General features: G+C 55.6%; 1 protein-coding gene across 1 annotated transcript; it reads left to right on the top strand.

Annotated features, from left to right (window-relative positions):
• Positions 1–948: 948 nt before the first annotated feature.
• Positions 949–8197, top strand: Ceacam16 (CEA cell adhesion molecule 16, tectorial membrane component). The gene is made up of 6 exons (XM_052166586.1): positions 949–952; positions 1111–1455; positions 1956–2231; positions 3994–4272; positions 6418–6744; positions 7981–8197. Exons 1-6 carry the CDS (start codon positions 949–951, stop codon positions 7989–7991), a joined length of 1242 nt encoding a protein of 413 aa, XP_052022546.1. The 3' UTR covers positions 7992–8197.
• Positions 8198–16555: the final 8358 nt, after the last annotated feature.

Raw genomic sequence — 16555 nt, forward strand, 5'->3', positions numbered from 1 at the left:
CGCTCCTTGCTGGCACCGCCCCAGGCACTGTGGGTTCGCTTGTGTCCCAGCTTCCTAGAGAGGATGCCCAGAGCCCGCACTGCCCTCCGCATTCTCTCTCCTGGGAAGGGACGGAAGGCCAGGCCAAGCCTGCAGTGTGTCTCGTGTGAGAAACGCCAGTGCCGAGGTGTCAGGCAGACACGGCAGAGTAGGGCTCAGGATGTAGCTCGGACTTCCGGGTGTCCCCTAACATGGGTGAAGCACTGGATTGGATCCGCATCACCGCATAAACCGGGCGTGGTGCTGTGTGCCCGGAGTCTCCCCACTCGAGAGGTGTAGGCAGAGAAATCAGAATTCAAGGTTACTCTAGGCGTGTGTCAAACTTGAAGCCAGCATGGACTATCTGGGGCCATAGACAGAGACGGGGACTAAGGAAAGGGCAGAAAGGAAAGAGAAAGAGAGGGAGGGACTCCACAGATCGCTACTCTCTATGTGGGGCTCCGTGGGCATGGAGGAGGAGCACCCCAGGCTGGGGGATGAAAGCCCTGGGCAGGCCCTGATGTTTGCACAAGCTCACGGACTCAGCTGACTACATGAGAAGAGTGGCCTGTCTGAGTCTCAGCCTGGTGCCTCCCATAGAAAACTTTCTGTGTCCCACCTTGCTCTGCAGAGCAGTGGCTAGGTAAGGCGGCAGGCCAGGTGGCAGGATTGGGGGTGGAGTCTCTGCCTAGAATCCCCCAGTGAGGGGCTGGGGTGTGGCTCAGTGGTAGAGCCCCGCCTAGAATCCCCCAGGGAAGGGCTGGGGGCGTGGCTCAGTGGTAGAGCCCCGCCTAGAATCCCCCAGGGAAGGGCTGGGGCATGGCTCAGTGGTAGAGCCCCACCTAGAATCCCCCAGTGAGGGGGTGGGGTGTGGCTCAGTGGTAGAGCCCCGCCTAGAATCCCCCAGTGAGGGGCTGGGGCGTGCCTAGCATGGGTAAGGCTCTAGGTTCTATCCCAGCAGAAGTGTGGGTTTAGAGGCACAAATTTTGCTTTGGTCTGGCCTTGTACACACTAGGGATGTCACCCTCTGAGCCTGTCACCTCCTGTCAAATGAGGTGACAAGTCAATTCTGCCCCTTCTGTTCTTTCTCAGCCTGGATCCTGACCACTGGGGCTGAGATCTCCATCACCCCTGAGCCTGCCCAGCCTGCAGAGGGGGACAATGTCACGCTGGTCGTCCGCGGGCTGTCGGGGGAGCTGCTTGCCTACAATTGGTACGCAGGGCCTACGCTCAGCCTGACCTTCCTGGTGGCCAGCTACATCATCAGCACTGGCGATGAGACCCCCGGACCCGCCCACACAGGGCGGGAAGCCGTCCGTCCTGACGGCGGCCTCGATATCCACGGTGCCTTACCTGGGCACACAGGCACCTACATCCTGCAGACCCTTAACAGGCAGTTTCAGACGGAGGTGGGCTACGGACACATGCAGGTCTATGGTGAGCCCCCCTCTGACATCCGGGACTTCCCACTTCTCCTCATCCTCACCCCTCCTTTGAGGAGCAAGAGAGAAAAAAAAAACATTTTTCAAAATATCATTTAGTGTGTGTGTGTGTGTGTGTGTGTGTGTGTGTGTGTGTGTGTGTGTGTGACAGCATACACGTGGAGGTCAGAGAACAACTTTGGAGAGTCAGTTCTTTCTTTCTCTGTGGAACCCAGGGATCGAACTCAGGTCATCAGGTTTGGTGGCAAGCGCTTTTACCCACTGAGCCATCTTGGCAGCCCTTAAAAATGCTTTTAAAGTAGGGTGTGTGTGTGGGGTGCCTAAATCAACACAAAATGCTCACCTTCCCCATTCTGGCTTCCAGGCTGATATCTCTTGCAAAGCCCTTCTTTGCCACTACGGCCCCGGGGTGCAGAAGTGCGGCTTGGCGTGGTACTTCTTGCCCCGGGGACAGGAGGTGCCCCTCCCCCGCTCTGTCTCTCACTCCGCCCTTAGAGATCCTGGCCCCTCCCACGGTCATGGCCAACGACACTGCGCTGGTGGAGCGTAGGGACACCCTTCGGCTCATCTGCAGCAGCCCCAGCCCCGCTGAGGTCCGCTGGTTCTTCAATGGTGGCGCTCTGCCCGTCGCTGTCCGCTTGGGCCTGTCCCCTGACGGCAGGATGCTGACCCGGCATGGCGTCCGCAGGGAGGAGGCAGGCGCCTACCAGTGCGAGGTGTGGAACCCCGTCAGCGTCAGCCGCAGCGAGCCGCTGAACTTGACGGTATACTGTGAGTTTTCCAAGGCACCTGGCGTCCATCTCTCACAGATGGGGAAACTGAGGTCACACGAGAAGGAGTCCACAGTCACACAGCAAGTCAGCAAGCAGGCTGGGGAGGGAGCCGGGGCCTTCCTTAAAATATACCTGCCACTTTATGAGTGCAGGTTCTGGCTGCTAAAGCCAGGTCGATGCAGGCGCCTGACACCCCACGCCTGACACCCCACGCCTGACACCCCACGCCTGACACCTCCACGCCTGACACCCCCACGCCTGACACCCTCATGCCTGACATCCCCACGCCTGACACCCCCACGCCTGACACCCCACGCCTGACACCCCCACGCCTGACACCCCACGCCTGACACCCCCATGCCTGACACCCCCACGCCTGACACCCTCACGCCTGACACCCCCACGCCTGACACCCCCATGCCTGACACCCCACGCCTGACACCCCCACGCCTGACACCCCCACGCCTGACACCCTCACGCCTGACACCCCCACGCCTGACACCCCCACGCCTGACACCCCCGGTATCCCGGGATGGAGGGAAGATCATTATTAAGACCAGTCCACGGCATATGTCTGGCATGCACCAAACTCCATCCACAGCGCCACAAACACGCTTACGTGAGTGTACAGCAGTAATCCGAGCCCCGGGGCAGTGGAGGCAGGGTCCAGAGATCCGTCCTCGTCAGCTGCTTAGGAAGCTCAGCGTCAGCCTGGGCTACATGAAGGCCTGTCTGAAAACAGGAGGAAGGACAGATGCCTAAAGAAACGGCTAACACGGACACACGGACACACGGGTGCTTGGCTCTGAGAAGGGGGCGGAGTTAACTGTCATTGGAACTCAGGGCTCGGCGGGGACATCACAAAAGCTCATCACAGAAGGCACAGTCCTTCCTGGGTCAGCAAATCCTGAGAATACAGAATGACCGCGTTGCCCGGCAGTGGTGGGGCAGCCCTTTAACCCAGGAGGCAGAGGCAGGAGAGTTGCTATGAGTTCATGGTCAGCCAGGGCTACACAATGAGGCTCTTTCTCATAAGTAAATAGATAGATAGATAGATAGATAGATAGATAGATAGATAATAGTAATAATAGTAATAATTTCAAAAATAAGGCTGATGGACAGAAAGCAAAATTCTAGAACCCTACAAGCAGAGGATTCCAGGTGCTGGAAACTCTAGAACCAGAGACAAGGCTTCAGAGTCTAGACTACAAAGCCCAGAAACCCTAGTAGAGCTCTGGAGTCAAATTCTAACATCTGAGAGTCTAGAACGTTCGACGCACAGATTTCTAGGGCCTGAGAAGCCTAGAACCTAGAAGCATGGATTCTCTTTGGTTGGTTTTGGTTTTGGCTTTTTGGATTTGGTTTTTTCAAGACAGGGTTTCTCTGTGTAGCCCTGGCTGTCCTGGAACTCACTCTGTAGACCAGGCTGGCCTTGAACTCAGAAATCCGCCTGCCTCTCTGCCTCCCAAGTGCTGGGACTAAAAGCGTGTGCCATCACCACCAAGCTCCACACATTCTTTTTTTACAGATAAAAACAAAAGAAAACAAAAAACAAAACCAAACCTCATGGGAGGGGATGGGAGTCTCAAGATTGCTGAGTGTTAGAAGCCAAGATGTGATTGGGAAAGACTCAAGTTCTTTCTCCTCTCTACTCAGCCCTGCCAGCCCCAGGGACCCAAACTCATAGGCCCGAGGTGCATGGCTCCATCCCCTCCCACCCCACCCCTGCCCCTCCTGTGTCTCTCCCTCCCGCCCTACAGTCGGCCCGGAACGAGTGGCTATCCTCCAAGACTCTACGACGCGCACGGGCTGCACTATTAAAGTGGACTTCAACACGTCCCTCACCCTGTGGTGTGCGTCCCGGTCCTGCCCTGAGCCGGAGTACGTGTGGGCCTTCAATGGGAAGGCCCTGAAGAACGGCCAGGACCACCTCAACATCAGCAGCATGAGCGCAGCCCACGAGGGCACATACACGTGCATCGCCAGGAACGCCAAGACGCTGCTGTCCGGCTCGGCCTCGGTGGTGGTCAAGCTGTCTGGTGAGTGCGCCCCAGCCCGACAGGACAGCCGCCTGCTCTCTAGAGGGGCCCCGCCGGCCTCTGCTCATCGGGCCGCCGCTCCCCAGAAGATAACTGGATTCCCTGCACACTCATTGGCCAGTTGTGACAAGGTGGTGGATCAGATCGGCTTCTCTAGGGCCGAAAAGAGGCAGGCAAAGCAATGGCGACTCAGAGCCTCTGCCTTGAGGTTAGACGTGTGGAGGGGTAGAGTGGGACACCGGGGTCCCTGCCCATCCGTGGAGTTACCGCGTTAGTAAAAGGGCACTGAGCCCTCCCAAGCCACGGCAGGCGAGCCTGTGCTGCTGCCAACCAGACTGCTGGTCGTCTAGACAGGTGTGCGCATGCGCGAGCGCCCATTCGCGAGTGCGCCCTCTCTCTCTCTCTCTCTCTCTCTCTCTCTCTCTCTCTCTCTCTCTCTCTCTCTGGTGTGTGTGTGTGTGTGTGTGTGTGTGTGTGTGTGTGTGTGTGTGTGTGTCTGTCTGTCTGTCTGTCTGTCTTCACGCGTCTATACCACGCATGGGAGGTGGGCATTGAGGGACCCGCGGGAACAGAGCTCTCGCCCCAGGATAGTGACTTTGAACGTCAAGGCAGAGGAGGATCTGCTCACCGACAGTCACAGCATTTGAGAGGTGAAGGCAAAAGGACCAGGAGTTCAAGGCCATCCTTAGTCACACAGGCAGTTCAAAGTCAGCCTGGGCCACAGGGGGCCTTGTCTCAAAACAAAACAAAACAAAACAAAACGTCTCATTAATCCTACCTGGGTGTCTTCTCAAATGGCCATTGTCCCCTGGGGACAGTGGGGCTCGTCCGCCCCTCCTCCCTCCCTTCTTCCTCCACTAACAGGCTGGGTCTCATGCAGAGGGTGGGGCTGGACCCTCTTTCACGCAGAGCAAAGATGGCTGTCACAAAGGTAAGTGCGCCTCCTGTCTTACCCTGGGAGGGACCTTGGCTGGAACAGGGTGGACCAGGCGACCTCAGGGCCCACGTGGGGGGTGTCCAGGTAGGTGCAGGGTGTACCTAATGTAACACTCCCAGAACGGCTTCCCCGCAAGTTGCCAGAAATTCTGTGGCAGGTACTGAGATTGGCTCTTACCCCACCTGGGAAACACGCTGAGCTGATGGAGGAGGCATGGTCTTTCTCTGACCTCAGAGGGATCAGGGAAGCTGCCAGTCAAAGAGAAGAGGCAATGCCTCATCTCTGGGCTCCCAGGCACTGGTGTGGGAGACACAAAACACTCTAGCCAAAGGGAGGAGCCACAGCCTGGAAGAATTTACAGGTCATTAGGAGACATGACAACTACTTTAAATTTCCTAGTCTGATGGAGGAGACACAAGTCCCACGTTGGGAACCTGTCAAATCTGATGGGGGAGTACAATCTCCCCAGTTTCTACGATATTTTTCTATAAAATAGAGACAGTTATTTCCAACTTTGGGGGTCTCCAACTTGATCAAAATGTTCCACACCCAATAATCCACAATTTCTCAGTCTGATGGAGGAGACAAAAGCCCCCACCTTCTAGGGACTCTTAAACCAGTGGGATAGTCTTTCCAGCTTCTTGGGTCCCAAACTTGATTGAAAAAAAAAAAAATCTAAAATTTCCCAATCTGATGGAGGAGGCAATCCACACCTTGTGAGAATTTTCCATGTGATATAGGATGCACAGCTTCATCTCTCCTAGAGTCTTCCAATCTGATGGAGGAGACATGGTCACCCCCATATTCTTGGGTCTGCTGCTCTCACAGAAAAGACACAGTGTGGGAGCAGACGTTCTGATGGGGGAGACACAGCCCCATATTCTAGGATTTCCAGTCTGATAGGGGAGGCATGGACCCCAGAGTTTATTTTCTATCCTGATAGAGGAGACATGGCCAGACCCTGTGGGGTCTTCCAATTAATTACATAGGACCTGCACCATCATCCAAGGCTGAAATCTAAACAGGGGAGATGTCTTTCTGGCAAGTACCACTGAGAAAGAGAGTCTATGTGATCACCCTAGAAATCGCCTTCATCCTCTGTCTCCTCCCCAGCACCTCCGGGGGAGCACCATCAGTGGGGGAGCTGGCCAAGGGAGGGGGAGGACTCCACAGCACACTCGGGGCTGACGGTGGTGTTCTCTTCCCAGCGGCAGCTGTAGCCATGATGATTGTCCCTGTGCCAACTAAGCCAGTGGAGGGCCAGGACGTGACCCTGACTGTCCAGGGCTACCCCAAGGACCTGCTAGTCTATGCCTGGTACCGTGGCCCCGCCTCAGAACCCAACCGACTGCTCAGCCAGCTGCCGTCGGGGAACTGGATCGCCGGCCCGGCGCACACAGGCCGGGAGGTGGGCTTTGCTAATTGTTCCCTGCTGGTGCAAAAGCTGAACCTCACGGATGCCGGACGCTACACGCTCAAGACAGTCACACTGCAGGGCAAGACCGACACTCTGGAGGTGGAGCTACAGGTGGCCCGTGAGTGAGCAGCGTGGGATGGGGGGATGGCCTTCTCCTCCTCGCATGCCTGTGGGACACAGGCATGTGCCTCTTCCATCTGACCTCAGTGCCCCCATGTGGGCGCTTGCCCTGCCTCTCAAACGATGACGTCCACCAAGGTATACTCCACATGGATGGGCACAGAGCCGTAAAGAGGGGTGTCATGTGAGGGTGGGCATCGTTCTCCTTAGGTGGGTGGGGAGGTGGGGTGAATGCAGGTGTTTTCCTCCCCTGTGAAACAAGGCATGAGGGCAAGAACTTTCCACCCTGAGCTCTCCCAACCTGAATGTGCACTAGGATGCAGGCTGCTAGGTGTGTCTCCTCCATCAAACAGAGTTCTCTCTTGGCAATCACCTCCCCCCCATCAAGCTGGGGGCTACCACAGAAGAGAATCATGAATCTCTCATCAGACTGAAAATTGTGTCTCCTCCATCAGACCGGGAGCTCCCAGAATAAGGGACCATGTCTCCTCCATCAGATTGGGGGCTCTCAAAGTCAGAAACCATGCCTCCTCCATCAGACTGGGAGCTCCCAGAATCAGGGACCATGCCTCCTCTAACAGCTTAAGAGCTCCCAGGATCAGGAACCATGTCTCCTCCATCAGACTGGGAGTTCCCAGAGTCAGGAACCAGGTTTCCCCCATCAGACTGGGGGCTCCCAGAGTCAGGGCCATGTCTCCTCCATCAGACTGGGATTTGTCTCCTCCATCAGGCTAGGAGCTCCCAGTCAGGAACCATGCTCTTATAGTGCAAAGCTATGTCTTCTCCATGAAACTGGTATCACCCAGAGTCCAAGGTCATGTCTTCTCCATCAGATTGGTTTCTCCTAGAGTCAAAGGCCGTGTCTCTTCCATCAGACTAGGAATTCCCCGAGATCTTCAAGACCTTGTTACTAGGGCAGGAAGAGTCTGGAGTGTCAGACTAGACACTCAGAAGTCAAATTTCCGGAGCCAGGACCAGTCCGGACCCAGCCAGCAGATGTCTGGGTTCTCACAGGCGCACCCCTAAGCCTGTGCGCCCGGGAATTCCTTTTCAGCCTCCTTTGTCACAGTCCAGCCTGAGGACCAGTCTTTCTTCATGCAGCACCAGACCCCAGATCATGGCACAGGCTGAGCGGGGAGGGTGGGGCCCGCGGGAGACGCGGTGGGCGGGGCCGCGGGAGGGTCCTCCTACTGACTGACAACCTCCTCGTCCCCGCCCCGGTTCTCCTGCACAGCCCTGGAGTAGCCACCGCAGCCTCTTCAGCTGCAGCGCAGGCCGCTGGGACCTGGAGAGAACCACGCCCTTGAAGCATCTCCCCGCGTCCGCCCCTGAGCCCAGGACGCTCACCTGCAGCACGGGTGCGGGCCGTGGTCCCGCCATCCTGCCTCCATCTAGACTTAGCACCGAGCTGTGGGAGAGCTGCCCAGTCCATAAATGTCCCAATGAACGCACGTGGTTGTCAGCCTCTCCTTCCGCCGCTGCCAGTGTCCCTTTGCATTGGTACCCAGCGCAGAGCATGCCTGGGCCGGGCGCATGCGCACCTAGGGATGCTTGACCCACATCCCCTCTGCTCCAGGGCTGGGCCTGGCGCCTTTGCATAGGTGTGCAGTTCACACGGAAGTGTACCCTGTTCCCAGTGGCTAAGTGTGGAGTAGGCAAAGACGCCTCGCTGGCTAACTCCCGCCCTCGCCCTCCTCTAAGGCAGGGTTACTCCCCGCACAGTGGACCTCGTCCATTACATCAAGAACGCGAATGAACACGGTGGTGCGAGCCCGTAAGGCCAGCAGAGTTGGAGGCAGGAAGATTAGGAGTTCAAGGCATAGCGCAGTCTACACAACGCAGTTTAAGACTAGCCTGGCTTACGTGAGACAGTGTCTCAGAAAATTTTAAAAGCTGTAGAGAAACTAAAGAGAGTTTGTAAAAGTAGCTTGTATGGGTCGGAGATTAGGCTCACACACCGTTTAAAATGCTCAGACGTCCATTGTTGAGAGTAGAGTGGACTCTGCACAATGTCGTTAGCAACAGACTTTTATGTTCCTCAGCACAGCAGGGCTTTCAGTTTCTCAGTCACCTCAAGTGCCCGGATGGCTGTCGGGTTTTTCTCCTGGTTGCAAGGGACTTTGGGGAGTAGTCTTTCCCTCGGGTCTGGGGGTTCCTCCGTATGACGTCAAGACTGGTCAGAGAGAGCTGGGCAGTGGTGGCGCACGCCTGTAATCCCAGCACTCGGGAGGCAGAGGCAGGCGGATTTCTGAGTTCGAGGCCAGCCTGGTCTACAGAGTGAGTTCCAGGACAGCCGGGGCTACACAGAGAAACCCTGTCTCGAAAACAAAACAGAACAAACAAAACAAAAACATAAACAAACAAACAAAAAGACGGGTCAGAGAGAATAGTACCAAGTGGGAGGCTGGCAGCCTCTGCTCTGATGGGTTGAGGATTCTGCCCCCCGTCCCCCCCCCCAGCTGGACGAAATGGCCTCTTTCACACGCAGCCACTGCAGAAGAGCCACGGCCAGACCCCAGAAAGCCTGGGGAACCTGAGGTGCCACCTGAGGCTGTGGATGGAGCTTTGCGTGAGGGGGTGGATGCTTAATTAGGCCAGCAGGACGGGGAGAGGGGAGACCTCAGCACAGGGAAACTCGGGTGTCCCACCACCGAGCCACCCGTCCCTCTGGGCGGCTCTAGGCACCATCTCAAGCCAACTTAAGACCCCTTCATTTACAGACCATGACAGAAACGACAGTCATCACGAGATAGTGGCACTTCTTGTAGCCAGGTTCTGCGGTGCAGGCACTTAGCTCCGGCAAGAGAATGATGATAATAATGTGGGTAGTTTTATTTTTCATTGCTGAGGAATGAACCTAGGACCTTGTTAAGACTAGAAAAGTTCTCTACCACTGAGCCACGCCCCCAGCCCCTCACTGGGGGGTTCTAGGCGGGGCTCTCCCACTGAGCCACGCCCCCAGCCCCTCACTGGGGGATTCTAGGCGGGGCTCTCCCACTGAGCCACGCCCCCAGCCCCCTCACTGGGGGATTCTAGGCGGGGCTCTACCACTGAGCCACGCCCCCAGCCCCTCACTGGGGATTCTAGGCGGGGCTCTCCCACTGAGCCACGCCCCCAGCCCCTCACTGGGGATTCTAGGCGGGGGCTCTACCACTGAGCCACGCCTGCAACCCAGCCCATTCTCTTTGTTTTTGTAGGCAGGTTCTTACCATGTAGACCAAATCGGCATAGAACTTTTGACCTCCCACCTATATCCCCTCTAGTGCTGGGATTCTGGGTTTGTGCCACATAGCCAGGTTACTTTTTTCCTTTTACCTCATCAGTTCCTATAACTTCTGTTATGCACAGTTACTGCCAGTTCTGAATTTCACAAGCAAGGAAACCAAGTTTTGGGAGTGCTGTAAACTTTACTCCAGCTATTGTAGTTCCCAAGGCTGCCAGGAGAGGGCACAGGTTGTGTTTCTGAACAGGCAAATACTAAACCTCAGCACGCTGGGGAAATGGGCTCTTTGCATTCCTTCATCTGTAACATGCACACCATCATAGTATTTACCTCCTAAGACAGAAGAAGCTATAAAAATGCAGAAAGAAACCTACTCCGAGGGTTGCCAATGACGTTCATGACCCGGAACAAGGTATTTGCTTTTAGCCACAGACAGACAGAAAACAAACGCATTTACCTAAAGCTATAGTGTTAGAGCCATTACAATTCCTCAGTGAAGGGCAAAGGATGTGGCTGGGGTAGAGCCCCTGCCTAGAATCCCCGCCCCCGTGAGGGGCTGGGGGCGTGGCTCAGTGGGAGAGCCCCCCTCCCCCACCTAGAATCCCCCAGAGACTGGCCCGGGGGTGTGTTGGTTAGGATGATGAGTCCCTGGGTTCCATCCCCAGTAGTTGGGGAAACAACAACAATATGTGCTTTCTGCAAATGCATCTTCCCACTTATGTGGGTCTTTCTCATTTTGTGTGATATTTAACAGCTATGTCATGAAAATAATTTATTCTGCCTTCCAAGAAAATGGTAGCCGTAAGCCAGTGTAAGTTCTTGGAACTGCAATGTCACTTCCAGCAGCATCTGGAACCCGAGACACGGATGAAGTTTTTGGCTCTCCCTTCCAGCTTCGCTTTGGAGGGGACTCCAGTTCCCAAAGCTCTTAAATGTCTACACACATCAGCCTCTGTGAGCTGGAGGCCAGCCTGATCTACAGAGCTAGTTCCAGGAGGTCAGGCAGCCAAAGACACCGCGTCTCAAAAAACCTACACACACACACACACACACACACACACACACAACACAGCTAGATGAGATGGGGCAATCCCAACTCTCAAGATACTGAGGCAGGGGGATTGCTTTAAAATTGAGGCCACAGCAAAAACCTGTCTCAAGAGAAACAAGAGCAGTTGGAAATTTTCCGTGTTGGTGGGATGCTCGCCTGCCGTGCATGAAGCCCTGGGTTTGATCCCCAACACCACGTGAACCCAAGGAGGTGGCATCCCTGTAATCCCAACTCTCTGGAGGGAGGTGAAGGCGGGCGGGGGCGGGGCGGGGCCAGAAGCTCAAGATCGGTCTTAGCTATGTATCGATCAAGACCCAAGCCAGGGCAACATAGTGAGAGGCTGTGTGAAACTCTACAGAACAAAGCAACACAAAGAAACCAAGCACAGGGGCCTGGAGAGATGGCTCAATGGTTAAGAGCACCATCTGCTCTTCCAGAGGTCCTGAGTTCAAGTCTCAGCAACCATGTGGTGACTGACACGCACCTGTCTTGGCATCTGATGCCCTCTTCTGGCCTGCAGCTATCTATATACAGATAGAGCAGTCACATACATAAAATACACGCCTAGATCTTTTACAAAAGGAAGGAAGGAAGGAAGAAGGAAGGGAGAGAGGGAGGGAGGGAGGGAGGGAGGGAGGGAGGGAGGGAGGGAGGGAGGGAGAAACCAAGCAGAGAGGGGGAGAAGCAATTTGTCCCAATTTTAAATTAAGAAGTAGGATACCTAGACAGGCCACTGGTTCTCCACCACCATTGAGGCCACCAACTGCAGGTAGCACTTGGAGCCTTCAGATTGAGAGAGAGAGAGACAGACAGACAGGCAGACAGAGAGACAGAGAGGAGACAGAGGGATGAGAAACACACAGAGAGAGAGAAAGAGAGAGAGGAGACACACACAGAGACACACACAGACACCGAGAGAGACAGAGAGAGAGAGAGAGAGAGAAATGGAAACCACCTCCAAGACATCTCTAGCTCCTTCAGCCCCGTCCCGAGATGACCTTTCTCAAGCATCTGCCGTAGATGGACTTGGGCTGGACAGAGAACGACCTTGAGGCCACACACACAATGGCCCAGTTGCCTGTGGAGCCCAGCCAGGAAAAGGAAGGAAGTCTGACCCCGTTTTTTTCTCTACAGACTGTAGCGCCAAGGTGGGGAGGAATAGGACAAGGAGGAGGCCGGGGGGGGGGGGGGGAGGGGCCTCGAGGGAAGGGGCGTGGCCTCGATGGGAGGGGGAAGGGCCTGGCGCCAGGCTGCCACTGTTCACCTTTTGAGAGCCAAGAAAGGTGTCTCAGCCATGCATCCCATAGAAGCCGCAGTGCCCAGAGAGGGACCCTCGCCTCTAGAGGGCAGCACAGCAGCTAACCACGGGTGGGAGCTCTTGTACAACCCCCACCACACACACACACACACACACACACACAGACAGAGAGACAGAGAGAATGTTTTAGAGGTGGGGTCAGCATTCCTCGTAGGAGACAATCAAACCCTCTAGAGCTAAGGTTTCTTCTCTCTTCAATCGGCCTTTTGTGAATTCCTGTGGGTCCGTTTTGTGCTTTGGGGGCAGGGTTTTGCTGGGCAGCCCACGCTGACTGGGAGGCGCCTCCTGATTACTAGCAGGCAGGTGTTCCCGGGAGCACCCAGCTTCAGCGTTCTTCCCAAGGCGGAAATGCACCGCCCAGTAGAGACCCTCTTGTATGACCCCACTTAACCTTAAGGATGCTCTTGTGGGCTGTGTCTCTGTGCAGTCTCTTTAAGGGGCTGGAGCACATGGGAGTGAGAAACACTCTGTCCCCACCCGTGTCACCCACCCTCAAGGACAGCGCCAGGCAAACAACTGGTGCTCAACGGACACTTGGTAAACAGGCCAGTGAGTGAGTGAGTGAGCACCTCGGACCTGCAGTTAGCCATGCAGTCTGTGTAGGAGCCAGGTAAGGTTTAGGGGTGTGTATCGAACAGGGCAACAGAGCAGCCTCAGCAGCCCAAATAGGAAAGTCTGTAGACAAGTCATTAAAGCGATATCCTGAAAGCTGTGAACAAAGAAACACAGGGTATGGAATTTAGACAGGAGATGAGAAGCAGTCTCCCAGCCAAGGACATTCAAAATATGCCTTAGAGGGTGGGGCGTGACTCAGTGGTAGAGCCCCGCCTAGAATCCCCCAGTGAGGGGCTGGGAATGTGGCTCACTGGTAGAGCCCCTGCCTAGAACTATGAGTCCTTGGGTTCAATCTCTTCCAGCACTTCAGTAAAATGGAAAAAAAAATTAAATTGGCCTGGCTCAGCTGACAAAAGTATTTACAGCAAAAGTCAAAGGACCTGAGTCCAGTCCCTAGACCCAAACCTGAAAGAAGAAGAGAAGTGAATCCTGGCCGTTTTCCTCTGACCTCTATACGGGTGTTTTGGCATACAAAGCAGCACACATTGCATGTGTACAGACACACTAATAACAATAATAACAGTAACAACAACAACAAAGATAAACAGAATTAGGTGTGCATAAGTTTCCTGCTGCAGCTGTAACATATAACCACAATTTGGTGTCATAAGCTATGTCCCCTAAAGCTAAAACTAAGATGTTCCCTGAGCTGTCCTCTGGGGCTCCAGAGACGGAATTCTGCCTCTCGTTGCATTCCTGGAAGCTGCCAGTGTTTCTCTGACCTGTGACCCCTAAGATCAGAGGTAAGGCCGCAAGGAAGCGCATTACCGGCAGCAGAGGGCGCTGCTTGTGCCACAGCTCGGAGGCAGCCGGGTGGGGGTCACAGCCGGTGTGACCTAGGGAAGAAAACAAGAGGAGGTGGACGAGCGGTGGGAGTCGGGGCATTTGGCCAGGCGCCTGAGGAAGGTGGAACTGTGGAGAGCTCTGGGCAGAGAATGGAGCAGCCCCGACTTGGACGCCACCCGCTCCCTGCAGCTGCCTGTGAAAACTGGCTTCACCGGAAGGGGAGAAAGGAGGCAGGGGCAAGTCAAGCTTTGGGGCGCAGCAACTGTCACACAAAGCAGAAAGGCAGGTGAGGGGGACCAGAGAATAGAGTGCGATACACATCCTCTGGACCCTGAGACACAGGGGCTCCGGAGGGAAGTGGGTGTCGAGTGGGCTGTGGTTTTTCACCCCTTTATGAAGAAGCCTCGTTTTTCTCTCCGACTTCCCCTCCCGCCCAGCAGAGCTGCCTTGTTTGTTCCCCTGTCCTTCGTTTACGATGGGAAAGGCTGGGTTTCCCCTAACCCAGCAGACACCTCTTCCCTCTGCCTAGCCCTTCCCTCCCACCTCGGGAAGCCCCGTGCGGTCTCCCAGAATGTCCCAGAAGGATGAGTGTGCTGATATACCCTCTACTACCCATTCATCCAGCCAGACGGGTCCCCAAAAGAGGAAGGAGGTCGCCCACAGTCACCCAGCATGTGGCCAGCTGGGAACATCAGGACTTCACCTTCCTACGCCCCTCCCAGCACGCCAAGACGTTCATGTGAGAAACGGGTCGATAAGGCCCTTCTGCAGAAGGCAGAGTCTGGACTCAGACCCGAGTCTCTGAATTGTTCTTTGCTGTATGCTTCGAGGCAAAGGCCACAGATATACAGAACCTGGTTTATGCTAGGAAGACAAACCTGTCCCCCAGACAATCATGGCCCACAGAGAGGGGAGTGCAGGTAGGACTGAGAATAGTCAGAGGAGGTCTTCTTGGAGGAGGGGTACATTTCTCTAAGGCTCTCTAAGTATGGGGTGGATCAGCCTAAGTGTTCCCTAGAGATGAAACAGTGCATCCAAAGGCCTGGTATAAGCAGAGGCCTGAGGCCTTGTAACCACAGCCATTGCTTTCCTGGTCTAAGTGCAAACAGTCAGCACAGCACGTAGCCACTCACTCATTCCCTAAACACTTCCCCGAGTGGAGCCGTGTGGAGAGAGAGCGGTGACTACCATGGCCCCACTGGATCGTGACCTTGACCTGGGGAGTCAGAGAGGGTTCTGGAAAAAGGAAGAAGTGCAGAAGAAACGAGAAGGAAAAAACAACAACAAAGGATATTCCAGGCAGAGGGCACAGCCTCTGCAAAGACTGCAGTAGCTTCTCGGTGAGACACGGTTTACCCATAGTTCCTCGGAAGCTTGGGATCCTTGCTCTGAGAGGCCGTCCATCCCTGTGGCCCATTGGGAACGCCTCCCTAAGGCACTGGAAGCCACAGAAAAGTGAACACAGGAGAGAAAAACAGTAGGTTTGTGCCTCGGAAGTGAGCCCCCTCGATGAGCTTCAGCGAAGCCATTAGAATGTGTACCGAGGTCTCAGGAAATAGGCTCGCAGCAGCCTCCAGGTGGCGCCAGTGAGCCGCCCGCCGAGCCTGATCAGGGCCCTGCGGCCCCCCAGTCGCGTGCCCATGCTGCCCTGTTAGAGGGCAGGGATTCCTGATGCGTTCCCTTTGGCTTGGGGCACCTTTCTCCCCACTCAGACTATAGGAAGCCCACGGTGTCACCACCAGACCCGCCCATACTCCTGTGAAACTCTCCTGGGCTGGGGATAGCGGAGGAGGGGGGACAATATGGTTAGGGGTGGTGTTTTCTCCCATGCAGGGTAGGAAGCACGCCTGTTTTATAAGGCGGGAAAGTGAGGCACGGGGAAGCGAAGCCCTGCCACCCCAGCGAGCTGCAGATGAAGCTGCAGGCGCCTCTGTGCCCCGTTGACCCCCCCTGCCTGCACCTGCCTCCCGGCCCCAAGCCCTGGGTAACTCCCCTGGCACAAGGACCAGGGGAATTTCTGCCCCGCCGGCCTCTGGGCCACTTGCCTGCCCTTCCCGGCGCCAGCCCCAGCCCCAGCCCCAGCCAAGGGTTAAAGTCCAAAGCCGAGCCTGCGGCTCCTGGCGGACAGGAAGGGAGACAAGCCCCACGTCCTGCGTCCTGCGGGGACTCCCCTGCTGCCGGAGGGCTCACACCCATCCCTAGGAGGCAGCCTCGGCTCCAGGACTGTTCGCGTAACTGGTTCTGTGGCCTTGAACATGCGCCTTACCCCCTGCCCCAGCCTCAGTTTCCTCCAGCACTGAGCTCCAGGGTGCAAGAGAGCGAGACTTTGCTGTGGGTACTGAGTCCCGCGAGCTCTCTGTGGGATCCTGAACCAGCCAGCCCACTGCTCCTTGCCTCAGTTTCCCCAGCTGGTTTGATGATGGCTAAGACTCCCTGTGGAGAAGAGACGGCTTGCCCTCCGCCTCCCCTGCACAGAATTTTACCTCCTCCTAAGTCTCAGGATTTTTTTCTTTTCTTTTTATATCTTTATTTTTTCTGTTCTTTTTTTTCAAAACCTCCGTGCCCTAGCTGTCCTGGAACTCTCTCTATAGATCAGGCTGGCCTCAGAGACCCGCCTGCCTCTGCCTCCCGCCACAGCCTGGCTTAGTCTTTTTATTTAAAGCAGGGCGTGGCAGAGCGCACGTGTTAGACCAGCGCTGGCGCAGGCGCAGCAGGACGCATCCCTACGGCTTACTGACGTCACTGCCAGTAAGCAGAAACAGCGCTAGCTATAGAAAGAATCTCAAAACATAACACAGAAGCCACGCGTGTTGGCA

The sequence above is a fragment of the Apodemus sylvaticus genome, chromosome 1 (assembly GCF_947179515.1).
Source record: "Apodemus sylvaticus chromosome 1, mApoSyl1.1, whole genome shotgun sequence".
Lineage (NCBI taxonomy): Eukaryota > Metazoa > Chordata > Mammalia > Rodentia > Muridae > Apodemus > Apodemus sylvaticus.